The sequence below is a fragment of the Tauraco erythrolophus genome, chromosome 2 (genome assembly GCF_009769465.1).
Source record: "Tauraco erythrolophus isolate bTauEry1 chromosome 2, bTauEry1.pri, whole genome shotgun sequence".
In the NCBI taxonomy this organism is placed as follows: domain Eukaryota; kingdom Metazoa; phylum Chordata; class Aves; order Musophagiformes; family Musophagidae; genus Tauraco; species Tauraco erythrolophus.
In genome coordinates, this window is record NC_141466.1 from 77,737,399 (window position 1) to 77,764,559 (window position 27,161).

At 40.6% G+C, this 27,161-nt stretch overlaps 1 protein-coding gene across 4 annotated transcripts; it reads left to right on the forward strand.

The window, feature by feature from the left end:
• The first annotated feature begins 7,823 nt into the window (after positions 1-7,823).
• Positions 7,824-25,494, forward strand: FBXO30 (F-box protein 30). 4 transcript variants are annotated; one of them, XM_086631515.1, is made up of 4 exons: positions 7,824-7,848; positions 12,606-12,710; positions 19,986-22,080; positions 22,971-25,494. In XM_086631515.1, exons 3-4 carry the CDS (start codon positions 20,002-20,004, stop codon positions 23,172-23,174), a joined length of 2,283 nt encoding a protein of 760 aa, XP_086487641.1. In that variant the 5' UTR covers positions 7,824-7,848; positions 12,606-12,710; positions 19,986-20,001; the 3' UTR covers positions 23,175-25,494. The 4 variants fall into 4 exon arrangements, with proteins under 4 accessions (XP_086487641.1, XP_086487638.1, XP_086487642.1 ...); XM_086631512.1 differs by lacking the exon at positions 7,824-7,848 and adding an exon at positions 7,857-7,930; XM_086631516.1 differs by lacking the exon at positions 7,824-7,848 and adding an exon at positions 8,238-8,261.
• The last annotated feature ends 1,667 nt before the right edge of the window (positions 25,495-27,161 follow it).

Below are 27,161 nucleotides of genomic sequence, written 5' to 3' on the forward strand. Positions count from 1 at the left end.
TAACTGGGACATTCCCAAACCTCCACCTCCAGCATATGTGTTTATGAAGAAGAAGGGACAGCTACGACCCTATTAACTCCCCTGCACAGCTGTGACTGGAGGGAGTTATGGGCTGAGAGCCCAATCAATGAAGCAAGGTTTTATTTTTGTCTCTGCAGCTGACCTGGATGTTCAGTTCTGGGTATGTTGCAAGGGTGTGAAAGGGGTAGAATTTCTGAATCCTGATCTGTTTTATTATGGATGGTGAAAGTTCTTCATTAATCCTCAATCTTGTTTTTGAAATTCACTCTTTTTGGAGAACTGGACCAGGACGATGCCATGCATATCGAGATCTTTCCCCAGATGACTGAGCACTTTGGGAATTTCCTTTCCTGTTCCAACCAAGATGCTCAGAAATTCACTAGCATTGCTCAGTGGAGTTCCCCAGCATCATTTGCAAGAACTTGTTCACTATATATAGGGCTTGGAGAGAGGGAAGGCTTTGCCGTTGGAAAAGGGGAGTGTGCAGGATGACAGATTTGACCTGTAATTGCAGGCAGAAGCGATTAATATCAAGGAGTGGCCCATCTTCTCTTTGCAGAGAGTACTGGTTGAATCAGCCTGCTTGGAAAGAAAGACAGGAAACAGGGAAATTACTATACAAGGCCGATTTTACAAATAGTTTAAAAATGCACTGTTACTGTACAGCATTTTGCCCATATACTTCTAAATCTGAGCATTCACTGCAATATTGCTTTCCTGGTTACACTCTCATCCTATTAGAATTGTTCTCCTCAGGATCACATTGATCCTGTGTCTTTCGTTGCCACGACAAAACTGCCTCTCATTTATCTGCTTATGATACGTCTGCCAGTTTTGTCATGAAGAGCCGACAGTGTACTAGCCATTCTTTGAAACAGCCGCAATAGTTTGTCCTTGCATCTGCCAGTCACCAAAACTTAATCCATAGCTGAGAATTTCTGATGTGGAAAGTTGCTCCATATGACAGAGAAAGCTCTGACAAGAAAAGAACTAAATTTCTGTATAATACAGAAATATAATACATAAATGAATATATAAGATATAAATATGTAATATTCTATATAACACAGGCAGAAACATAGGCTCTCTGACTAAAAGCATATGTGATTAGGAACTAATTCTCAGACAGACTGCTAGTACCTCTTTGTGAATGACACTCTTGCAAAAAGAAAAACTTTTGCAAGAACTACACTGACTTGCAGCAGTGGAAAATGAACTCTAGCATAGCTATACCTGTGCAAGTTGCCTCTGGCTGTCTATAGCCCCAGGTATTTGTCTGCAGGTTCTGGCCACCATTGGCCTCAAATGACTTTGAACAAACCTGTCTACAAAATGGTAGTATTCCACTACAAGTCCCCTGAGTAGCAGGTACTCTTGCTTTGGCTGCAGGACAAGCCATGTCTTGTGTCTCTGGAGCACATGATCTGTTGGTTTGTATATATAGGTGTCAGAGCCCTCTCTTGAAAGAAGATAGCTCCTGTGCAGGGCCTCACAGAGCTGGTAGGACTTTTCCTTCCTCTACTTGGTGAGCTTTGGTTTCTAAGCAAGCAGTTCAGGGCATGAATTGACTTTTTTTTAGAGAAGCATATACAGGTCTGACAAATCGCAATTTCTTTTATCAAAATTGTACTAACTATGGCAGAACAATCAGAAATAAGAGACACTCGGCTCCATTCCTCACTCACATAGTCTCTTTTATGGCCCCATTAAGTGAAAGCTAACAGACAACAGGGAAGTAACTCCAAGTACGTGATTCATAAAGTGGTTCATTTGCAAATCACCAGTATGTTTTTAAAGCAAAAAATGTGACACTGCTTTGAAGTTGGATTCTTATCACTGTTTGAGGAGATTAAAACTGAAATCTTCTGTAATCCAAACAATTTAAATGTACTCATGCACACCTGTCATGAAGGGGCTTGATTTCCTTGCCAGTGTACTCTTTTGGATTAGCACGTAGGTGCACAACCCAACCAGATGTTCCTGTCTGACTGATGAATACACTGCTTCCTGATGGGTCCTACTGAACGGGAGCTACCATGCCTTCCTGTCAGTAAGTGGTGACAGAAACTGAAGCTAGAAGTTTTGAGGCACATACAGGTGATAGTTAACTGGGGGACCAACCAGCTCTAATTGCATTCCAGTTAGTCCCAACCCTCCTTCTCCCCTAGCACGATGCTGCCAAAACCAGAAACAAGGTAGGGGGTTGCACAGCAGGCAGTAGCGTGTATAGGTTATTTTGACCCTTGCTCCTCCCTTGCAGCCTTCCATGGCACTCCCAAGTTCAATCACCTGATGTAGTTCTGTCACTTGACCTTCAGCTCCTTTCGCCCACAGATAAAACACTGAAGTGGCATTTATCACACTATCGATTACGTTCCACAAGGGAAAAAAATGAAAAGAAATAAAAAGCACCAGCTGCTGACTGAATCTTGCTAAGTCTTCTCAATCAAACACCTGAGTCAATGCCAGCTAACGTTTTACTTTTAAAATACAATAACTCTGAAATAGAACCTTTATTTTCAAAAGAAATGATGTAGCTTGGAATCACTGAAAACAGAAAGGTCACACAGTATGGCAAGGCTGTCTAGTAAGAATACCCCCAAACATATGGAATAAAGAAAAATATGAATAGATAAATTTGCTGAAGTGTAGCTATATGAAGAACTTGTTAGTGTCAAAGAGAACGAAATCCAATAAAGGTGTTATATTGTTGTTATTTTTATTTGTTTAATAAATAAAAGTGGAGGTTTAAACCTCCACTAAAAATCATTTTTGTGCTATTAAGTCCAGGAAGTACAATGATCCTCCCGAGCGTTGCAGCTTCCAAGCCAAACTTGCCATGAGCTCAGAGAGGTCCCCTTGATGCTGCCATGTAAACCTCAGCCGTTTACATAGCTCCTCGCAAATGTGGAGTCAGAGGGCCCAGCTCTTCCCTCTTTCCACTACTCCAAATCAGACACAGCTCCATCAGGTTCCCTATGATTACACTGTTATAAAACTCAGGCAACTTAAGGAAGAATTCAGTCCAAAAGTGCTGTCTATCCTAGCTGCCACCCATAATGGAAGATGCAACACCACATGGTGGAGGGTCTTCCCTTCTGACTAGAGACTGATCTCAGACTATGATCTCAGACGGATCATGGAGGATGAAGCCTCTGTTAAACAACAAGAGAGGCACAGAGGGCTGAAAACAGCCCCCTCCCCACAAAGGCAACCCCCAAGTTGAAGAGGGAGTATCATATCCCAGGCAATCGCATCCCACACGTGCGTACGGCACAAAAGCGTTGTGGGTATATTTTACTTAGAAGACCACCACTGTCCCTTGCTTAGCTCCTTAAACAATCCCACTTTATTCCTCCTGCCTGAATGACAACTGGAAGTAAAAGCAAAAAGGGAAGACAATGTGGTAAGTCACAAAGACATAATTTTTGCACTCTGTCCTAGGTTATTAACGGCTTCTTTGGAGTTTCAAGTGCAGCACCCCTTCTCCAAGTTAAATGAACCGGTTGTTTCTGTGCTGCCATTTTGCTTCAGGAATATTCTTTTACAAATGGTTTTGAACTGGGGGAACCTGATCTATACTAAGATAACTCACTATCAGTTAGATCTCATTGGAAGAGGCTCCTCTGTAAACAAACACTGCCTATTGTTTTCTCTCCAGATAAACCCAAACTTCTGCCAGTTGAAAGCTTAAGCCTTGGGGGAGCACTGACAGCAACTTTAATCATAACTGGAATCCATGGAGAACTGTTATTTCAACTAAGAAGCACAAATCCTTCCACACCAGCACAGCTGACTGACATATTTTCACAACTCAGAAATAGCCTCATGATCTGCAGATTTCTCTGTAATTTCTTCCAATCTTTGGTCTAAATTATCACAAGAGATCAGAAGGTACCACCTCTAATTAACCATTAACTTTATGGTTTTCACTGTGAGATAGTTGAAGATCTCAGAAAACTAATGTTTCAATATTTTGTTTCATTTCAGACCAGTGCAGTTTACTAAGAATAGCTGAAATATCAACACTGTAATTTATTACAGGTATATCGTGGTGTGGGTTTTTTACCTATGAGAAAGTACTCTGATCATAACCATCATCTGACGGTTTTCACTTCTGTTGTAAAAAAAGGGTGATTTTCTGTGAAGCCAATGCTGAATGACTGCTAGAAGTCCTGGGACAGTGATTCAAACCATTAATGGGATTACATTTCAAAGATTATAATGACATATGGAAGTATTCATTGATAGTTCCATTCCTGAGATTTATAGACAAGTTTCCATGCAATAGCACATTATTTTTTTCCACTCTGAGAGAATGCATTGATCCTTTCTGTCTTGCTACTTCTCCCAACCAAGGAAGTCTAATTTCTCAGGATTAAATTTTATTGACTTGAAGGTATTTCTATCCCAGAACCTGGAATATAGCACCAAAAATCCCCACAAAACATGCATGGCACCCACCCACCACAGCTTTCATGGCTAGGCAGGTGGGCAATTATGCTGACACTGAGACATCCGACCAGATGTTAGGGTAGATTTTCCTCAAAAAAAAAAAAATCTTCTCAGGTTAAAGATGGAATATGACAAAATATCACCAAACCCCCAAATTCACATGATCTTCTCTAGCAGCTTCTTTTATAATCCATGTGCCGGATGTCCAAAAAGCTCAAATGTTACTACTACCAAAAAGCTTTAAAAACGAGAATCTGATTACCATACTACTTCAAGTCTCTAGGCTATTTACGGGCTTTTTTGAATGACAGAAGAGGTACCTTGTTAGCTAGGAGAGGCTTTGCTTGGAAAGGTATAAACATAAAGGCATTAAAGTAAGTATCAGATCTCTTGATGGGCCTAAGCTGAAAACACAAACCCAGGAGGTGCAAGAAACTTCTGAGGTCTCTGTTGTTTGGAAACATCCTGCTCTCAAAGCTGTGCAGTGCACATTGCATATGTGGCTTTGTGGGCAGATTTCAGCTGTTTATTTTTACAGACGGCTAAACACGAACACTCACGCATTAGTAAATCTACTTGCAAATGCATTTCGGAAACACTTGTAATTTTTTCCCCGCTATATCTCCATGTAGAAAGAATGTCTAGACACAAATACTTGTCAGTGAACAACAACTGTGATTGTTAGAATTTGAAACTAGAAAGTGCTTAAATAATTCACATTTGTTAGAAAGCGAGAGCAAACAAATTGCACCTTCTATCACATTAGGAACAAATGTGTTTTATTTCACATACAGTCACCAGCTTACAGTAGATTGTCAGCACAGCTCAGCAACTGCCTTGGCATTTGATACAGGCTTTGGTTCAGGCAAGGGGAAAGACCCAAATTGCACTGCCTCGAGAATCAATTTACACTTGAATCTTCTATTGACTTCAGTGACAGTGTCATGCAGAGAACAATACTGGACCAGACACGGATACTCATTTTCCATTTATGAGTAACCAGAATGAAGTTTCATTCATTTTGGATTTAAGCCAGTAGAAAATAGCCTCTCCAGTTGTTCACCCACTGAATCCTCAAAGACCTTCTGGTTTGTAGGTCAACGGTACTAAGCCAAATTGCATGATTACAACTGGACTGATTACCTTAAATAGCATTTCATGAGAATGATGCTGATTGTCAGGTGGGGTAGAAGGGGATAGCTCAGGGACTGTGAGCAAGTCTACACACTAAAGCATTGGAGAAGCAGCAGATTCTTCCCCGAGTGACCAACTGACCAGAGGAGTCTCGGCTGAGGTATGAGAAAAGAAGTCTAAGCCACAGAAATTCATTCTCCTCACTCAAAAGAAGCAATTAAAACAAAAAGCCCCAGTTCTGTCATAGAAGCCCAGTCCCAGCATGCAGAGACAAAAGCTCTACAACACCCTATGTAATTAATACCTTTGCAGCAGGCTGACCTCAGTCAACCTGTGGTGAGAATAAGCAGCACAGCAAACTTCATTTGTCCCACAGAAGACATTTCCAATAAGAGGCAGTTGCGAAAACCAATGACGGTCCACACAGATTCTGCCCAACAATTTGTATAATTGCCTGCTGAGTAGATGAATTAATTTTGCTTGGCTTTTGTGAGTCATGGAGCCAATCCCTACCATCTTCTGGAGCTCACTTGGTGAGATGCTTATGTCCTGATCCTATAATCAAACCTATGAAGGAAAAAAAGGGCCTGTTCTCAGGATCAAGAAACATCAAGGCTGTAGTATAAGGGCAGGGCAAGCCTGAGAGTGCTTATTATAGGGAGAGCTGGCAATATGCCTCATATTAAGGTCATCTTATGCTTTGTCTTACATACCTAACATGAAAATGATGGCTTACCTCTTTCTTCCACGTTCTCTTATTTTTAGGGTAAGAAAGGGTAAGAATCTTTTAAGACGCTAAATGACCAAACCTGAAACAATCACATCTTTTGCTTACTCCCCAGCAAACTTGAGTTAAGTCTTAAGAGATTTAGAGAATCTATTTGGCTTACTTATAAACATCTACAACCGCTCTCAAACAGAAATCTACACAGATGGAAGGGAAAAAAGGTCTTTGGAAACCGGGTGCAGACAAACAAGTTTTTCAACTGACAGTTTAAAGAAAGAATATTATTTATTGTGAATTAACAAACTAATCTCCCCAACCTGTATCTTCTGTGGCCACAAAACATGTTTAAATGTGTGTTCCTTCTGAAAATAGGGTATGGTCTAAATAAAATTACTTTTCTCTCAGGATTGCAAGACACACAGTATCCCCTCAAAAATCACATTCATGTGAGCGATAGGGCTCTTACAGCCTTAACACCCTGAATAATTCCTACCTATCTCCAGCCCCTTAACAGTTGGTTCCGCAGTTTGAACAGAACTTGCAAAGGCAGGCTCAGCATCCTGCACCTCTGGGAGCAAGTTCAAGTTTCTAGGAAAAAAAAAAAAACACCACCACATTTTGCTCAGCACTCTAGAAGCCTGCAGTGTGACTGTAAGGCCACCACGCACCAAAAAAGGTGCTAAATCGGCAGTGCTAGTAACACCAACCGGCGCTATTTCACACTGGCTGGCAGGAAACGTTTTCCTGAGGCGACGGCTCCAGCAAGGCCCAGCGCCGCAGCGCGCACGGCCTCCAGCCGCGCTCCGGGCGAGCGGAGGGCGCTTAAGCACAAAGCAGCGGCGCTGCTCGCTGCGCCCCCTGCCCAGGGCCGGCGCCGCACTCTCCACCGCCGGTAGCGGCGGCCGCTCAGGCTCAGGAAAGCTTCGCACAGACGGTAACCGCGCCGCCGGGGGCCGCTGGCTCCCAGGCCGGCCAGGCGCGCAGGGCGGGCGGGCCCCGGGGCCCCACCAGCACACTCCTCCCTCGCAAGCCGGGCCGGGCAGCAGTGCCCCTCAGCCCCGCACCGACGGCCCAGCGCAACGGCCACCGGGCCGACCGCACAGGCACTCACCCAAGCGATAACGCGGCCCCACAGACCGGCCCTCGCCACACACACGCACCGAACCCCACCCCGACCGCCGCCACCCGCGCGAGAACGGGGGACGGACAAGCCCGCGACATCCGGGCATCCCGCCTCCGCTCCGTGACCCCGCTCCTCCCACCGGGGCGGACGCGCCGCCGCCGGGGAAGAAAGGCCGCGCCGGCGCCGCGCGCTCTCGGCCAGTGGCCCCGCCCCCCGGCCGTGCTGGGGAGGCCCGCGCCCGCCGCCCGGCCTCGCGCACTGGCCTGCCCCCGCGAGCGCGCGCGCGCGCGGCCGTCGGGGGCGCGGCCGGCAGCGGGGCCGCGCGGGAGCTCGGCGGGCGGCGAGGCCGGGCCCAGCCGGGAGAGGCGAAGCGAGCGCGGCGGCGGCGGTGAGAGCGCGGCGGGGGAAAGGGCGAGGCGCGTCGCATCGCAGTCTCCTGCGCCCTCCTGCCTGCCGAGCAACGGGGACGGGTGAGCCGCAGCTGTCCGCGGCCGGCGGGGCGAGCTGGGGCCTGCGCCCCCGGCGGGGCTCTGCGTCCCGTTCCTGGCCGGCGCCGGTTGCCTGGCAGCAGGGTGGTAAACAAATGGCGGCCCGGCGGGGTCGAGCGCCCGGGGTCGCTGCGGGGCGGGGGCGGCCGGGGCCCAGCTCGGTCGCGGCTCCCCGCCGTCCCTGACAGGTCCCGGCCGGGAGACGGGCGCGGCGCTGCCCGCAGACCCTGGAGGAGGCCGCGGGGGGTTCGGTGTGCTTCGCCGATGTCCCCTCCTCCCCACCCGCCCCCCGGCTCCCGCCGGGCCCAAAGTGGTGAGTGTGTGCCGGTGGTAACGTGCCATGTAGGGTGGCCGCCGGCCGCCCCGCCCCCGCGCCTGGCCCCTCCGCGGCCGCCGGCAGCGGGTGGCAGCGGCGGTGGCGGAGCGAGAGCCCTGCCGCCCCCTCTGACCCCGGGGTGCCGCCCCGCCAGCACTATCCGGAGTGTCGCCATAGCACGTGGGAAGGGGTAGGGCCGGGGTCTGCCTGGTGCTGTCGGGACTGCAGTCGCAGAGTCTCCTTTCTGCCTGGAAGGAGACGGGAAGAGAGCAAATAATCCAGAGGTACTGCTGAAATCCTTGCCTAATCCCCCGTGGTGGTGGTGTATTTCTAGTAGCTGCGCTCAGATCATGCAAGAGGTTGTGTTTTATGTCTTCTCTCACTTCCTTTTTCGATGGCTGTTATTGACCTGCGTCGAAGCCCTTCTTTTCTTCCTGTATGAAGGTAAAGAAGGTTGTGTAGCTGTACTCCTGTAACCCTGCAGGTCGGCAGTCAGAAGCGTATACGGAGATGACAGCAGCTTGTTGAACGGCATGCATGTTGAAACAGTGGTGCGGCCTCACTTCCAAAAGTTGTAGCGCCGCTGTTGTTTGCAGCAGGTCTTCTGAATTCTCCAGGGAGAAAACTCGTGGGCCGGAGAGACAGCTTTCTTTTGTTCTGTAAAGTTCTGCTTGGATTTGGCTGAGGAGCTTTTCATAATCCTTGTTTCCCTTTTGCTGATTATGTTGTTAATGTGCCAAAATAAGTGTGTGTTAGCATACTAATCTAAAACCGGGCCTGTGCTTCTGTAGCAACACCTTCACCTTGCTTGTGCTAGCACTTCAGGCTTTCTCTAGAATCAGTATGTAGAACTTGATGGTTAAGTCCTTTCCCTGGACAGCTTCTGCCTTCTGCTGCGTGTTACTGTCATACACCTTAACTTGTGCTATGATCTGGAGTGTTAAGGTTCATGCATCCCTGCTGATGAGGATGTTAGTTACGCTTATTTATGATCTTCCCCTCTCTCAAAAGTACAAAAATGCTATTAAAAGGACTTTGGGTGGTAAGTTAAATACCTGGAAGACAGAAAAATACACTGGCAACTTTAATCCATCTTGCACTCTATATGCATGTAAACATCTGTGCACAATTTCTCCATAGTGGTCAAGTTTCATCCAGAGAAGAAATAGATTCTAAGGGTGAATTAGGGTTGTGTTGCAAGCTGAGACTTTTCGTGGGGTCTCTGTCTCATTCTTTTCCGAAGTTAGAAGGTGTTAGAGAACAAGAAAATCCCAGCAGAATGGACAAAGGCTATGCAAAAGCAGTGCTTTTACTTTGCTTCTTGAATGTTCTTTCTTTTGCACTAGATTCTTCTTTTACTCAAATAACTTCTTAAACTTGGATTATATTTCCCTTGCCTCTTACTTCGATGTTAGAAGTCTAATCAGCAAAATAAGTGCTGAGTTTAACTAGCAGTATCTGGTTGGAGACTTTCTGGGCAAGATTTCTGCACATTTTTGGACAACCAAGTTTTTTGACCTAGGTCCTGAAAAGTGTCTTGTAGGACCCTGGTGAAGAAGAAAGCAGAATGCTATTAGGCTTCAAGTGTGCTCCTGTAGCTGCTGTGGATTTCAGCTTTGTAACAGACCTATCCCTCTATTTAGTCCAATTGAACTAAAAATGGTAAATAAAATTTCTGTCATATTGATGGACCTATTTCATGGTGAGCTCTGTCTCAAATGAGGCAAATGCTGTTTGCCTTTGGCAGTGAGATCCAGTGGTACAGAGATGAGAGCAGGGAGTAATTTATCTAGTGATCATTGTACTGGCGATAATTCTCTTTCAGTTTCTTTATCTGCACAATAAGAATAAAGATAACTCGAGTATTTGTTGGTGAGATGGTTAAATTGTATAAGGAGTAAGTGTTCCTGAACAGACACCAAATAAACAAGAAGTTACGTTATTAAGTGAGGGTTACAGATAAATCCTATGTAAGCTGTCCCTAAGTGTCTGGGTGCTATCTAGTCTCAATAATGAAGGAAAAAGACTGAAAAGATCTTCTAATATAAACTGGTCTAAAACAGGCCAAGAGTTAAAGTCGCAGGGGAGCTCTAGATTCTGACTTACTTTGCAAGCTACTGTTTTTAATAGTTTTTGAGGTGACACTTGATGTCTTGTTTTAATTTTATTGTAATCTGTTAATGCTGCTTGAATCTAAAATACCCTGCAAACCCTTATGGTCTGTAGAACATCTAATTGAGTAGACTGTGCTGCTGTTTACCAAATGCCAAATATTGATCAATGTTCTTAATGTGAAATCATGACGAAAACCTGATAGGTTTAAACTTAAGGTGTAAGAATGAGAGGGGCAGTGAGGTGAAATTCTAACTGGAGTAGTTACAGCTTTTTATATAAAACTTCAGTGGTTCAGGTTGATGGTTGAGTAGTGATACCTGATTCAGACTTGGCTACATAGGTGCTGGAAGCTGGGTAATGTTTAGTTTGTTTGTTGAAGTTTAAGCTTTATATTTATTTGTCTGTTTACAAGATCTCTAGTAGAAACTGTGTTTTTCCAAAAGTCCTGTGGGACTGACTAATTTGTTGCGCAGATCCATTACAAATAGGATCTTCTTAGAAGTGCGCTTTATTGACATAGCTGCAATGCTCTTACAAAACCTTGTTTTAGCTGAGTCACTATTGTCATCAGCTATGGAATGTGTTTGGATGGGGATGTTCAGCTGGAGTCTTTGAGGAAAAAGTAATAGCATCAAGCCTGTTGACATTTCGAAAATGCAGTCTAAATGATATTAGAGATCAGAAATTGATGATTCATTATACGTCCTAAAGCGCTGCACAAAAGTGTAGTGCAGATCTTGGTAATTTCCAGTTCTTCATTCAAGTTAAAAACATATTGAAAGAGCTGGTATAACATGCTCATTATGAGATACGTTCCCAGCTTCCTGTCATCAACTATTTGAGAAAGGTGAGTTTTTTGTTTAGAAAATAGTTTTTTTTAAACTGGATATTTTTTTACTATTTCCATTGGTTTTAAAACCAAGCAGCGTGGAAGGGGAGAGAGCCTAACAGGTGCTGCAAAAAAGTCTTTCATTTGATAAGAAGGTGAAATACCTGAAAATAGAATAGGTTAAAGTTGTTAATACTGTCTCTTTCCTTGTTCTCCTATTCTTTTTGTTCTACTTTTGATTTTTCAAAATACTTTAGGACAAACTTCGTCTTTTGTACTTCAGTATTATCTGGTGCAGTGAGGAGTGGAGGGGGGGGTCTGTTAAATTTTTTTGTATGTACTGTCTACTTTTGCTGTACAGTGGTCAGGCCATCTTCTACTAACAAAGGTGTATTTTTAATATAAAAAATAACATTGCATGTACAAAGTACATAACATCTGCATTGCAGTCTGGGATTTTGGAGAGCAGTTGTGTTCACATTCCATTTACTTTAAAGTTGTTTTCTTATTTTGCTATGGGAACTGGTTAAACTTGTGTAGTAAGACCTGAAACAGTACATTAACAAGATTTTTGGCCTTATCTCTGTAAATATACAGAGGTCAGGAATTCTGCGGCAACATGTATGAATTAAAATATTATGTAAGAAGAAGGATTTATTTTTGGCTTCTTTTGGGTGGCTAAGACTACCTACTCTAATATAGAATGCATTATTTTTTTCCAGTAGTTCTGTTTCCGATTTCTGAGAAATAGCTTCTTTTCTTTTATTCTGAAGGATTTGTAAGATGATATCTGGGGATAAGGATAGCATTGTTTCTTTGGATACATTGCCTCGGTTCCACCTCTGTTAAGTTTTAGTGATAATCTATGGGTATGAACACATGGAGGAAGCAGCTTTTTATAGTAAAGAGCTTTTTAATATTAAGCAACTGCTTAGTGAGTTCTCATGTCTTGAGGGCTGAAGCTGCACAAATTTTAACTAGACTAAAATGCAGTTTGTAAAAGAATCAAACTTTAAATAAATTTATTTTAGTTCTGCAGCTGTTGCAATCTTTAATTCAAGTTGGTTTTTTTCTTAAGGGGTTCCCGGTGGACCAAACTAAAGAATTAAGTGAAGCAGGTCAGAATAATAACTTCTAATAATCTCTTCTAGCCTTAAACCTAAACGGGTAACCATCTAGTGTGACTAACAGCTACCAATAAGCTAAAATGACAGAACTTAGATTGCGCTTGCAAAGTCTGTTTAAAAACTTGTTTATTTTTCCATAAAACCTGCAGAATATTTCAGCATTTGTAGCTCGAGATAGTGTAAGCACATGACCTTTTCAGAGGACTGTACGTATGGAAAGCAATCTGTACACCTGAAATGAAACCTTACTTCTGATCTCATTTCTTGCAGAGTCTGCAGCAATCGAGGAGTCGTGCTGAGTTCAAGTTCAGAACTGATTTACACATGAAATCTACTGGCTCTCTAGCTGATTCTGCCCTGTCACCATCTCAACAGGTAGAGTGCTTTTGTGCCCGAGCCATGCAGCAAGTGTAGCTGTTCCTGTTGTGGTTGTCCTGTGTCAGTGTGTGGCCAAAGGCACATGAAGGCCTTTGGGTTTCTTCTTTGGGGAATGTGTCAAGGAGACAAGAATGCATGGCAGATCTGTCACAAAAGTACTCTAAGGAAAAGCCTAGTAGTTTTGGTTTCGATTTCTAGCACTCACAGAGTTTAATAGTGATAGAAGAAAGTGTTCTATTATTCCACCAGAGCTTCTATTCTAAAATGGAACAAAGCCAGACACAGGGCATCAGTGGAGGCTCCACTTCCGTCAGAGCAGTGTTTTGCTTTGGGTTATTTTCCTTTTGAATTCTATTTTTTTTTTTTTCTGCAATGATTTGGGAGGAAGTATCTCACTGAATTGTCTGAATGGGAGGAAGATGGTTTGCCACTAGAGAGAAAGGAATTCCTAAAGTGTTCCTCAAAAGAATACAAAATACAAGACAACTCCTGTAATAGAATGTTTGGGGCAGGAGCAGACATGGAAAAGCTTTTCTTTATAAGGTTGACAAAAAAAAGTTACACTTCCTTGTAATTCTAATACTATTTTTGCTGTAGTTAGAAGTTTGTTTTGGTTGGTTTGTTTTTGAGGTAGATGGATAACTTGAATTTATACTTCAAAAGCAGTTAGTACATACTCCTTCGATGCTAGATCACTGATAAAACTAGAATCTTTCCAGAAGTGTGTATCCCCCTGAGTTTTTTTTTCCTTGCAGATCAGTTTTGAGCCTGACCTTCTTCTGCCTGTTCTGTGTAGTATGTATAAATTGCTGTAGACTACGAAGATAATGGTAGAAGTAGTGTACTGTTGCTCACCAGCCTGGGCTGCAGGACCAAGGACACTGTTGCGTCTTCCACAGCCAGGAGGAAATGGCCTGCCTCTTGTAGGCAGGGTCGGTACCTTAACGTTGATTAGTTAATTAGTTCATTATCTTCAACTCAGTCCAGCTGGCTAATAATGATTAGATGCCATAGTGTACTACTTGCGTAGTAGTTTGGGCTTTAGTAATTGAAGCTCCTTCTTATGTGTTCGGTGATTAACAAAAAAATAACATAGACTCATTCTAGTATGTCCAGTATGTGCAGTCACTAGCAGGCAGGGAAGATGCTCTTTTGTTTGTTGTGGATGAATTTGTGTTTGAGAATGCAATGAAAACTTGTCTGTCCAAATGTTTTGAATATAGTTTTTAACTTCTGTCATCTGCCTAGTTTTAACAGAAGCCAGGGTTGTCCTGATGAACCTGAGGGTGAGGGGCAGTAATTTGTATCCCATAGGTTGAGATTTTAAGTGTGGCATCAGAAAAGATTCTACTTCCTAAAAGTATGTCTGATGAAAACCAGTTTGAAGAAATATAAGGCTTCATAAAGTTCCTGTCAGGAACTTCTCTTTGAAATCAGAAAAAATGTATTAAAAAGAACAATTGCCTAGTATATAAGATAATAAAATACAGCCACACGTACTACTTTGTTACCTGTGCAACTGAAGCACATACCTTCAAATCTGTCACCTCTTAGTCACGTTATTTCACATTCATAACTAGCAGTTTGTAATGTTGTTTGTTCTTTTGAATTTACCATTTTAAAGAGTAGATGGAAATTTGTATAGCATTAGATTAACTTTGCTGTATGTCCCTGTTTCCAGCCTTTCCAATGCTACAGAGAGATATTTATGCAGGATTTTGGGTACTCAGCTCTCTAATACGAGGACAATGGCTGCACTGGCTTTTGAGAAGCCTCAGGATGGGGCTATTTAACCTGAGACTTTGTGGAGTCTTGAGGAGTAGAGTTAGAGCTGCCATTTGTTGCCCACTGCCACATTCCTGCAAGCAGGAATCATAGAAACATAGAATGGTTAGGGTTGAAAGGGACCTCGAAGATCATCTAGTTCCAACCCCTCTGCCATGGGGCAGGGACACCCTCCACTACACCAGGTTGCTCAAAGCCCCATCCAATGGCACCTTCCTGAACCTCCAGTTCATATTTTTCATCAGTTATTTGAAAATCAAAACCATACCTCAAACCAACCAACCCAAACACGACCACCCCCAAACCCTAAAAGGGAGTGTAACATGCATAACATAGAAGGTTAATGTGGCTGTGCTATTTTAGTAATAAACTGAGGTGTTGGTTTTTAGATAACAAAAATTGTTACGCTTTTTGGGCAGGATAGGGATGACAAGACAAGAAAAGTTTACTTTATAGAAGACTGCAAAGCTTGTTTAAAGCATTTGATAGTTAGACCTGTGAATCAAGGTGAATGATACTTATTCTCCCATGCATGGTAGGATATAGAAAAATAAAATAGCTTGTTTGATAGTTGTAGTGCTACTTAATTCTATTTTGACAGAATATTCTAAGCACTTTAAAAAAAAAAATAGTACTACTCTATACCTCTTGCTTTATTTTTCCTTACCTTTTTATTTTAACTACCTATCACTGAAATTACTCTCTCACTTGGCCATTTCCTCTCTGAAAGTTTCTTCATCTTAGCAGACTTGTTAGCCTCTCTTTTAGCCAGAGACCTGGGTAAAAGCTGGAAGAGTCTATGTCAGTCTCTTCTACAATCTCCAAAACAAAAGGGAATTTTTTAGAATGATTTGCCTATGTTTGGCTGCTTGCGGGTGGATTTGCATGCTTCTGGGAGTTTAAACCTGTAGTACTGCTTGTGTCTTTATTCTTCTGCTTCCTTAAACCAGTAATTTAAGAACGTGTTGGCCTATTTAGTCAAATTTGATGGAGGGAAGAGTCTGAAAGACAGTTGAGCTTTATAGTTTTGGTTAATAAAAGGTAGATGAGTAATGGAGGGTTCCAATAGCAGTAATAGTTGCTGTGATTTCCTGTCCTACTGGCACCAAAGAATTCATGTAGGGGAAAGTCAGTGACGAGACTTTGGGTTTGATAATACTAAGTACAGCCCCTGATACTTTGTGGTGTAGAAGAAAGTGAGAGCTCTCACTTGCAGCTGAAGTGTTGTGTGGTGACTGTTTGAAACCCTTATTATGCTATTTTAATGTTTGTGTTACAACAGCAACTGAAAATCATGTGGCTGTAGCAGCTGGAATTTTAATCCTTTTAATTATGACAGATTTTCAAAGCATGTTCTGGCTGATTTGGTCAGCTGACTGTGTAGTATGTACAATAACATCAAGTGATTGCACAAATTCTGAGAGCAGTGGTCACCTCACTGGAACGGGATGTATTTTTAGGTTTCTCTGCTAGTAACAGTCAAGTGTGTCTACTTAAGCATCTCACATGAACTGAAGCTAGTTGCTGACACTACACTATTAGAAAAGGACAGCTGTTCGTTCTTGCTATAGTCATTGATCTGACACTATCTTCTCACCAGACTGTGGAAAGGAACACAGTGGGCTATAAACACTAAGTATTATTGGTATGTGTTTTAGTGACAAGTATCTTTCTTTGGGTCAGCAATGACATCCTTTGCTAGCCCTTTCGATTTTCTGTATTAGAGTAACTGAAAGTACTTTGTTACCTCTAGGAAGAAGTTTCTTTATCTCCCTTTTGTACAACAGTTTTTTCCTCTACAAGGCAATGTTTGGGAAGAGGGTGGTTCTTGTTCTCAGTGTAGTATCAGTGATAAATTGGTTCTGGTCTTCAAAGGAAAATGATTCATATGTGGATGCTCTTAATCAATGAATCAAAGAGGTGCTAAGTTCTGTGGTTCACAAGATTAGCTTACGAAATGGAATGTCCTGACCATTTGTTGATAATAAATGTGCGAATTCTTGATGCCTTATCCATTATTTCACTGGTTTGATAGTGTCATTTGCCTTTTTTTTTTTTTTTCAGACTCGCTTTGCAATTTGATATTTGAATTATATCAAAAGCCTTAACTAGTTTAAGCAGTCCAGGAACTCATGACTGACCAAAACAGTTGCTAAGTTTGAAGCCCAGGTATTAAAATTAAACATTAAGAAAAAGGACATTTTATATCTATAAAAGGACTTTGGAGTAAGCTATAAATAAAATGTGACATTCTGGCTAAATTGAAATTCTGCAGGAGGTGCTGTGAAGTAAAGGCTTGTAAGCAGGACACAAAATTTTAGTGAATGTCCTGCTGATAGTCTACTGATATCCAAAGAGATTTCAAATTATATATTCAGTTAAGGAGCCAAAGGATTTAAATTTTAAGAGAAACAGCAACTAATCCCAAACTTTCTAGTGACCAATAAAATTCTAATTTACAGAAACTGAGAGAATAGGTTACTTCAGCTATTTAATTGATCACATGCATAACTGCTTCTTCATAAAAGCAATTGCAAGCATCTGTTACAGAACTAAATTAGCATCTACCTATTGGTAAAACATGGTATTTTAGTGTCTGCTCTGGCTTTCGTATACTGTCTGTTAGTGGTATTCGATGTTTTCACCAGGTTTTGTCTCCTCCTTGCACAGTTCAAAATTTCATTTGCTTATATGAAATCAGTAAGTTTTGATGAATATTAGTTTATGTGTAAAAGGAGTCCAGGAGCCTGAGAAAAGCCAATATTGTCATGCAACTTGAGTTTCACAATCTGACTTGTAAAGACCAAGATAGCATGCTAGGGAGGAGGATGTTTTACTGTCTCAATAGAATGTTCTTCTGTGTAAGCTCACATGGGCTATTTAAAGATAGCTTTTAATGATGGTTGACTAATTTAGGGTATGTCTACAGAAATGGTGCAGGCAAACAGGAGCTTGGTTGACGGCGTTCTGAGCTGTCTGTGTGCGGTCCAGCTTTGGCCTAGAAGCAGTAGAGCAGTGCTTGCACCACAGTGTGCACTACCTGACACACCTGCCCTCTGCTCTGGAAGTGGCTCACTTCTGGCAGTCTTAAAGAGAGCAGGGTGCCTAGCTTTTTGCAAAGTAGGTAAGCAATATATTATTTTTTTAAACATAGTTGTGGGTAGCTGATTGCATAAAGCCTTACTGCTACCAGACTGCTTGTTTTATGGGAGCAGGACTGTGTTTAGACAGAGGAAGCAAGGGCTGGGCTCTGCGAGGGCTCCTGCATCATAAACTAGCAATTGTCTCTTTCAGGGCTGTTTGCATTTTGTGTTAAGTGTTTTGATGTACACACATAACCTGAGAGCTTCCTTTTGATCTCTGCTCACCTGTTGACTTGAGGAAAAGTAGAGTTTCATTTCAGTATTGATGCAAAACTCTGAAATTTTCTTTGGTCTAGCAACAGGTAGACTGCTGTATTTGGCTGGAATTACTTAAGAGAGGGCTTTGCGGAAAAACTAAAAATATCTCAGAGAAGTCAAATAATTGTCTCTCTTTGGTTCTTTACTGAACATGTTTCAGCTCTTTGCAGTAGATGCTGACTTAATATGCAAGTTGAAAGCAGGTTGTGTGCCAGAAAGGTTTGCTAAAATGTTTAGCAAATTACTCAGTCCCTGAGTTCAGTGACTGATGCACTTGACAATTTATTTGAAACTTACTTGTTACTCTATATCTAAATACAGAGGTATGGTGGGGAAAATTCAGCTATGTTTTGGCTGCTAAGTGTAGCACATATGCTTCTTTGTTAGAAGTGCTCAGGAGAGTGGGTGGCTGAAATATTGGAGTTATCCAAATTACGATGGATGGAGGGATGAGGACTGATTGCTACTTAAAGTTGGCATGAATTTCAAAGCATTAACAGAATACGAGTGAGTGAAGTGACATGAAGATTTCAGTTTAAATGCTTTAAATAATTTCAAGTGGAGTGTCTAAAAAGCTGTTTTGTTTTCAGTTTGAACAAAAGGAATAATGCTAATCAGATTATTTTTAGTTTAGTGTATTTTTAATTCCAGAAGTGTTAATGCATTAAAACTTAAGTGTTTAGTCTGAAAACAATGCATGAGAGCATTTGTTAGCTAGTAGAATAAAAGAAGGCACCATACCATTTCTATTAATCTTAAATTCTGTAAGCATTTTATTTTTCAAGAAAATTGCTGGAGGGTGGGAAGCGAGGAAAAGATGGAACTGAGCAATTTATTTTTGACACACTATTTTGAGATTTGGCTCTGTGCAAGTCATTCTCTGATATCTCTGAACTTTAATCCCTAGCAATATCACTTCTGAGAGCGAGTTTGTTAGAGCATAGAGGAGAGCTTGGTCACTTGCGTGGGCCTGCATTGCAGATAGTGAGCAGTTCCAGAGCATCCCGAAGTATACAAAGATAGGAAGTTTACACTCTTCTCTCTTTTTTTTTTTTTTTTTTTTTGGTCCCTACCACAACACAGAATTGAATTTTTTATTTGTGTCAATTTGTTATAATAGTTTATGCAATGAGTTTTATTTGGATTTTTATTGCTGTTTGGCCTTGTTGTGTAAAGTTATTATGTTACCCTTATGCTTTGAATTGCTGATATTGCAATCAGGATGGCCATAGGATGCATTAAAAAAACTGCCTTCTGTTGGTTGAACTAGAGGTGTAGATAGGACCATGTTAGGTAGTAAAATCTTATGTAAAAGTTTTCAATTAAATAAAAGGACTTATTTAATGTCTAGTATAATTGTTAATCTTATGCAACAACTGCTATAAAAATAAGGGAGGAGTTATAGACTATAGATGAAGAAAAAAAGAAGAGTGAAGAGCTGTTGTAAGGAACTGCTTCTCTCAGAAGCATGGAGGGAAAGGAAATGGGACACAACAGGGGATTGAGATACACGGTGAGGGCTGCAGGTTGCCTTAAGCAGAACTGCATGAAGAGGGTGTCAGAAGCTTAGGTGGTAGCAAGCAGCCCAGGGAACAGGTTGTCTCTGTTTAAATTAGGGAACTGGAGATGATGATGAATCTGGCTTCCTTTATTTCATCTCCCTACTCCATAGAGTTGTATGATTTATGATTTTAGGTAGTAGGCCACAGTCAATGATCATGCTTTGCTTTTCACTGAATTATATATTTGTGATGGGCAGGGGAAAAGAGCTATTCCAGAGGTAAGGATTATACAACATTTTTACTTAAGTTGCATATATTATACCAGGTGAATAAATACATAGACTGTGTTTTGAACTCTGATACAAATGTGTATCTTTAATTTTCAGATGAACTTTTAAACACCGTTTCTTTGAGACAAGATAGCATATAGTTTTACTCTTAAAATAGCTACTGATCAGTTCACGTTGTGTTAACATATATCTTCTCTGTACACATAGAGGATGCAAAACTGAAAATAACTGTTAGGAGATATTAACAATATTAAGTTAGTATTGTATGCTTTTGTCTCCCTTCTCTTCACCCAGAATTGGATTTACAGTCATGGAGGAGCATCAACAACATTTACACTGTGTCAACTGTGTCAGCCGTCGTTGTATGACCAGACCAGAGCCTGGCCTTTCCTGTGATTTGATTGGCTGCCCGTTGGTTTGTGGAGCAGTTTTTCACTCATGTAAAGCTGAGGAACATCGCATGTTATGTCCGCTTGAAAGAGTGCCTTGTTTGAATAGTGGCTTTGGATGTCCCTTCATAGTAGCCCGAAATAAAATTGCTGATCATCTGGAAGTTTGTCCTGCAAGTGTGGTATGTTGTACCATGGAGTGGAATAGATGGCCAGTCAGTTACGCAGACCGAAAATCTTACGAAAATCTGAGTAAAGATGTTGATGAAGTGGAACAGCTAGATATGGCTTTAGCCCTTCAAGACCAGCGCATGTTACTAGAATCACTTAAAGTAGCAACTATGATGTCAAAAGCAGGTGATCAAATACCAGAATCGAGAGAGCAAACCTCTGTCAAATCAAGTACCCCAGATACAGTGCATTCTAATGGCTTGATGCCTGTAGATGAAGAGTCCTATGGTGCACTCTATCAAGCTACTGTAGAAACAACAAGGAGTTTAGCTGCTGCTCTGGATATCCTGAACACTGCTACAAGGGACATTAACATGTTAAGTTCAAGGCTCTGCGTTTCACCACATGAAATGAAAGACGATACTGAGATTAAAGAACAAGCTTCTAATGGCATTATTCAGGACAGGAAGTCAGACCATGAATATCCAGATGAAGATAACATAGGAGCAGTTGGGGGAATTAACTTTGATAGCCAGAGTCAAAATTCACAAATGGAGCAAAATAGTTCTAGTGATATTTGTTATGACGTAGTGCAAAAACATGACTTAAATCTAAACCTCAGTAATGCCTCACTTTTGTGTAATGGCTTTCATGTAGAAAATGAATGTTCAAAGGTGTTGGACCAGAATGAAGATCTTGGTGTATCTAATACAAAACCATCCAGCGTAGCAAATGGTGAATGTACTGCATCTCAGGATGATGAAGCATTACAGTCTTGCAGCTCCTTCCCTGTAACAGCACAACTTAAAGAAGTAATATCAGCTGATCACTTAGTTAATGGCAACGTTAATCATGTACTACTTCCCCATAATGCTAACGAAGAAGAAATGGTAGACAGACAAGTGGAGCAAGAAAGATTGAGAAACGTAGATGCATTTTCACTCTTACGGCATCGATCGTACAAATTCCTTGTTAACCACTATTGGTCTACACCGAAAGAAGACAAAGCTGTTGATACGTCAGATTTGGAGATAACAGAAGATCCTATGGGTCTTCAGGGGATTGATCTAATCACTGCAGCTCTGTTGTTTTGCCTAGGAGACTCTCCTGGAGGTAGAGGGATATCAGAAAGTCGCACCGTTGATGTGTATCACGTTGACTTTGGGACCCAAACATTTTCTCTCCCATCTGCTATATTGGCCACAAATACAATGGTGGGGGAAATAGCTTCAGCTTCTGCATGTGATCATGCCAATCCACAGCTCTCAAACCCAAGTCCGTTCCAGACCCTTGGACTGGATTTGGTATTGGAATATGTGGCTAGATACCAAACAAAACAGCGTTCAATGTTTACATTTGTTTGTGGACAGTTGTTTAGGAGGAATGAATTTTCGTCGCATTTTAAGAACGTGCATGGTGACATTCATGCCGGCCTTAATGGCTGGATGGAGCAGCGGTGTCCTTTGGCATATTATGGGTGTACATATTCTCAACGAAGGTTTTGTCCTTCAACACAAGGGGCAAAAATTATTCATGACCGCCACTTACGGTCATTTGGAGTTCAGCCTTGTATATCCACAGTGTTAGTAGAACCAGCAAAAAGCTGCTTAATTGGACTACACAATGACCATCTGAGTAGTCTACCTTTTGAGGTTCTGCAGCACATTGCTAGTTTTCTAGATGGCTTTAGTTTATGTCAGCTTTCAAGAGTGTCACGTTTAATGAGAGATGTGTGTGGAAGCTTGCTTCAAGCACGTGGAATGGTGATACTGCTTTGGGAGAAGAGAAAGAACCCAGATGGAAGTTCTTCTTGGCAGATAAAAGAAAAGGTAAGTTGTTTTTTATTTTGAAGGTGAAACGGAAGGTATTAGAATAGTCATGTCTCTGCTTGTTCCTTTAATATTTTCCTTGATCACTGCTGTTATTACTGTTTTTTGGTATAATATCCCTTCAAGAAAGACTGTCATATAGAACAACAATTAGTGAAAATTGCTAGCAAGTTGGTTCAGTCTCTCCACACTTGCAGAAGTTAAAGTCGTGTCAGTCTGGTTTTTACTTGATGTAAATAAATTTTCCCAAGATGTTAAAACATTACATAATTACTTCATAATTTTCTTTAATATCAATATTTCATGAAAGTGGGAAAGTTGCCTACAAAGTTTACTTTTCTTGCCTTTGTACTGTTTACAGCAGTTTTAATTTTTGCTTGTCTCTTGAGATCCTGTCCATGGCCATGATATTGAGTGCCTTAAGTATATAAATAATCCTGAAAAACCTTTGGGTGACCTTTGTATAGTACATTTTTCACCATTTCCCCCTCCACACACCCCCCCATCCTCCCACCTTCCCCCCAGAACTGTAGAGTATCTGCAGCAATCATTTGGAATTGCTAGAGTTGATAATTTCAGAAATGGATCGTTGTGACTGGTCATGCAGTACTTCATCATTTAACTTCTGATCGCATCTACTTTGTAGATGCAAAAAGTATTGCCTGCCTTTAATTCCCAGTGTTCAGAGTTGATTTGGAATCTCAATCAGCCTGGGATGTACAATGCCATACAAAATTTAGCGTTCTATGTTTTTGTCATGTTGATTTTTAGTATGATTTATAGTAGCCGCAAAACATTGCCTGAAAGTGTTATAGCACAAACATTTAATTTCCTGCTGTGAGTTCAGGTATCTTAAAGCATTTCGAGCCTAAGTGCAACTTGTTTTCTAGGTTTGGCGCTTCAGTACAGCGTTCTGTACTGTGAACGAGTGGAAGTTTGCTGACATCGTGAGCATGGCTGACCACTTGAAGAAATGTAGCTATAATGCTATAGAGAGAAGAGAGGAAGCTGTTCCCCTGCCATGTATGTGTGTAACACGAGAACTCACTAAAGAAGGACGTTCACTGCGCTCTGTTTTGAAACCAGTACTTTAAATATTGCAACCACTCCAATTGCACATACACTCAAGCACCTGATATAACCTCGGTAATATTACGTGACACTTTATTAATGTACTAAAGATACTTTCTAGCTAAATCTACTCTGTCACTGTGTATATAAGGTTTGAAGTGACATTTATTTTTTATAATACTGTTTAGCTGGAAAGTAATGAAAGTTGCCTTAACGTTTGAGAAATTCGGAACTTGCTGGACAGGGTAGTTTTATCTAACTTATATAATTTAAGAACAAAATCCTAAGGTGTGTTTTCTGATTCACTGGTGCCCATGTTGCTGTTGACTGATAACATTTCAAAAATGGCCTCTAAATGGTATGGACATTTAGATAGGAAACACTGAATTGTAGTGAGAAAAAATCCTGACCAAATACACTTTCTGTATTTGGTCTATTTTTTTTTTAACAAATTATAATCCAAATATCTGAAAGATAAGGAAGAATTCAAAACTTTATAGTAGATATCTCAAACACAGCTTTTAAGTGCATCTTTTCTCATTAAATCAGTGTTCTATTGCTCTTCCTAGTTAACAGGTGATCTAGGATCAGCTTTTTTTAACTTTTTTTTTTTAGGAGTAATCTAAGTGAACTCAGATTTACAGCAGCTTATTTTTTAGTACAACTTTCTTTTGACATGTCAACAATGATTGTTTTTCTTCTGAACTATTAACAATTATTTCACTTTTGGGAGCAAAACTTTTAGAGCTAAAAACATGGAATACTAGTTTTTACTCTCGCACCTACAATGACATCGAAATAAAATGTTTAAAATGTTTTTTCTTGTCCTGCAGTTGGCTGAGGGTTAAATTGCTTGAGCAGTCAGAAATTCAAAGTATTTGATGAAGAGTTATGAATTTATAACACAGCTAACGAAAGGGCTTTACTTGTTTTATGGTATTTTGAGATGTGTTGTCTCCTTTTCTGTTAATTTGTCTATAAAAATGCTGCTTTTCTGAGGAGCATTTTAAATTACTGGTATGTATAGCAAATGTATCATCTTCATAAGATGAGACATGATTTGTTAATTGCATAAGGCATATCAGAAATCTATGTTCAGCCTCATCTGTTGAATGAACTACTCCAATTTGCCTCCATCTTCCATAATAAAAGATCTTGCAAAGCATCTGTGAACAGAGAATACATGCTATGAAAAGTGGCCTGGTATAGCAAAACTGTAATAACTTGAACTGACTTTCCAACTTGTTTGTGTTAATGTTGGTGTCTCTAGCCTGTTGCACTTAGCAACTGTGCCACAAAGCTAAAACAGAAACAGACCAGAGCTTGGAACAAAGAAATACAGTACATATTTCCATTATAGGAAAAAATAAGAGATTAGTAAGGAGGAGATGTTTACAAAAATGGCTAAATTTATTACTCGTAATTTCTGTACTGGGCACTTGTTTATGGCCAGTCTGGCTGCAGTTCACAACTTTGGTATCTGTGCGTTTCCCATTCTGGGTCCAGTCCAGCTAAACATTCACTGCCTTTTTCTATCCAGAGTGCTACAGGTGCCCAGAAAAAAAAAACCCAAACAAACCTAGTTCTTCAGTGCCATGAATTGAAATTACAAGAGCTCAAACAGAAGTTCTGCCTGGATGTTCAAACTGCACGTTCTCTTTCCACACTTTCTCTTTTTTTTGATTTGGAGACAGGAAAGGAGTAAACCCTCTACAGAAGTTAGCAATATTTGCAGTAATTCTTGGCTGTTACCACAGTTATGTGGAAAGGGGAATTTAGATTCATGTACAAATCTGACTATACCCACTGGGTTTTAGGTAGGGATTTTAACATGCCCCTCTGCCCCCCTCCCCCCCCGCCATTCTCTGAGTGCACTGAAATGCTCATTACCCACAAATTCTTCAGTACAAGGCAGGAGACAGTTCTGTCTTTTAGCTCTAGTGGCTCCTTGCTGCTGCTCTCCAGTGTTTTAAAAGTAGTTCTGTGACTGGAAGGATCCTGAATGTTAAGGAGTTTATGGTCGAGTTTATGGCTAAATCTACTCTAAAATATCTGTCTTGGGTTACTGGTATTTTTTTCAGTCAGCAATGTGGTGGTTTTGGTACTCAGCATTCTTTGTAACTACCCAGAAGCCTGATAAGTATGGTAAACAGGCCCACGTCTTGGTCGCTTGGGAAGAGAGGGTATTCAGTTAGAGGAGCTGGTGTTGGTAGAGTCTTGCTTGTAGAACAGTGCAGGTCTACATCTAAAGTATCATCAGTTGTTGATCTATTAAAGTGAACTTTTTAAGTACTTGGTGTTCTTCTTAAGAAATAACACTATTTCTCAATACATGCACTTTTGTTTTCAAATGTAGATACAGGCTTTTTTGTTAAATTAGTTTATTTTTTATGAGAATCCAGAGCTATTAAAATATCAATGTTGTAAATGAACTCTCTGCCTTGTAAACTGCTCCAAATGCAGGAATACAATATAGTTAGGATAAAAACTTTTTTTTTTTTTTTTTAAACTGCTATGCAGTTTGTAAAACATCAATGGCGTATAGTCAGCCTATCAAAATGTGGCTTGTTCACATTTGCCCTTGAGTTTTAAAAATGTCATATTCCTTTCCTGGTATATCTTCCTTACAGCATATATAGACAGCTGTTCCAGTCTTTCTTTTACTTGATACCACATTGCTACTTTGTTTAAAATATTATGTTTTCAATCATTATGCAATATTTTTTTGCAATGTCTGTTGAAATCCTAATAAAACTTTTGGAGTTTCTTTTTTAGTATGATTGTACTTCTTTTAAAGCTTATCACCAGCCTTCTGATGTTCAAACATGGTGCTCAATGTCTGCCTATAGGATTCCAGTAAGTACTCAAAAAATCAGGTTAAATAAAGGAATCTGTTTGGAAGCATTTAAACATTGCATAATTTGGAAGTGATTTAATATATATTCACATTGACTTCATTACGAAGATCAGTCATTCCTTTTTAGACTGTACACCCATTTCTGTTGCTTTGATCTATTATGCAGCAGAGATTTCCTTCCGCAATTAAAGATTTAGCTACATGACACTGAAGACTCATATTGTACCTTGTAGGTTTATTTTAATTGTTTCTTCTGAATAATAAATTTGAAGTATTATCTGATCAACATAGTTAACGTTACCAGTTTATGAAGAACATTTTCAGTGTATTGTCTCATGAGTAAAGTTTTCTGTAGAAAGTTGTTGCTTAAAATGGTACAGAAGCAAAAATTTAGGGTGGTTTTTAGATAACAGTTGTAGTTCAGAGTGTTTGTGGAATGGCAAAACATAAAACAAAACCTCATTAAAATAGAAGACTCTATCCAGAAATGGACCTTTTCCCCTGCCATTTTCTAATATGAGTATGCTAATAGTCTTTTCAAATAAAAATGTACCTATACTACATAAATCTGATAATAAATTAATTTAAACTGTGTCGAGTAACGTGGTGTGACTAATGGTTTAATTTCAGCCATTACAAACTTGTGGCTATTTTACTTTTTAGACAGGCCGTATTAGCCTTTTGTTTTTCTTTCTCCATATGTGGATTAGATATTCTGCTGTGTAAGGAAATATTTTTTTGTCTCACTTTAACTTTCTTGATGCTTATAGTATTCTAGAGGATTTGCTTGTATGTTTTAGCTTGTTTTTCAGAAAATACTACTGAAACTATCTTCACAGACTCTTTACCTGCTGAATGTACTTTCCTAAAATAAGATTTAAGTGCAGTGGAGAATTTGATGCTTGCTGTAATATCAGAAAGCTGATTTAAATGCTTTCAGTCAGAATGTCTGTTCAGGCATCTTTGATCATCTTCAGATGAGCAAAATCTTATGGTTGTTTACAGCACTGAGGAAAAAATAGCATTCAGATAGTGTTTATAAGAAGTTATGGCATGTAAAGCAGAGACAGTTTGAAGAATGGGATTCTCATAGTGTGACTGTTTGGCATGTGGTGAATATTGTAGCAGTAATTCAAACTGGAGTGGAAGACTG

Excerpts from the sequence above, each read along its gene's own strand:
- FBXO30 (XM_086631515.1), top strand. The coding sequence starts at position 20,002 with ATGGAGGAGCATCAACAACATTTACACTGTGTCAACTGTGTCAGCCGT. Across the intron at positions 22,081-22,970 it reads CTTGGCAGATAAAAGAAAAG|GTTTGGCGCTTCAGTACAGC; the intron begins GTAAGTTGTTTT and ends CTTGTTTTCTAG.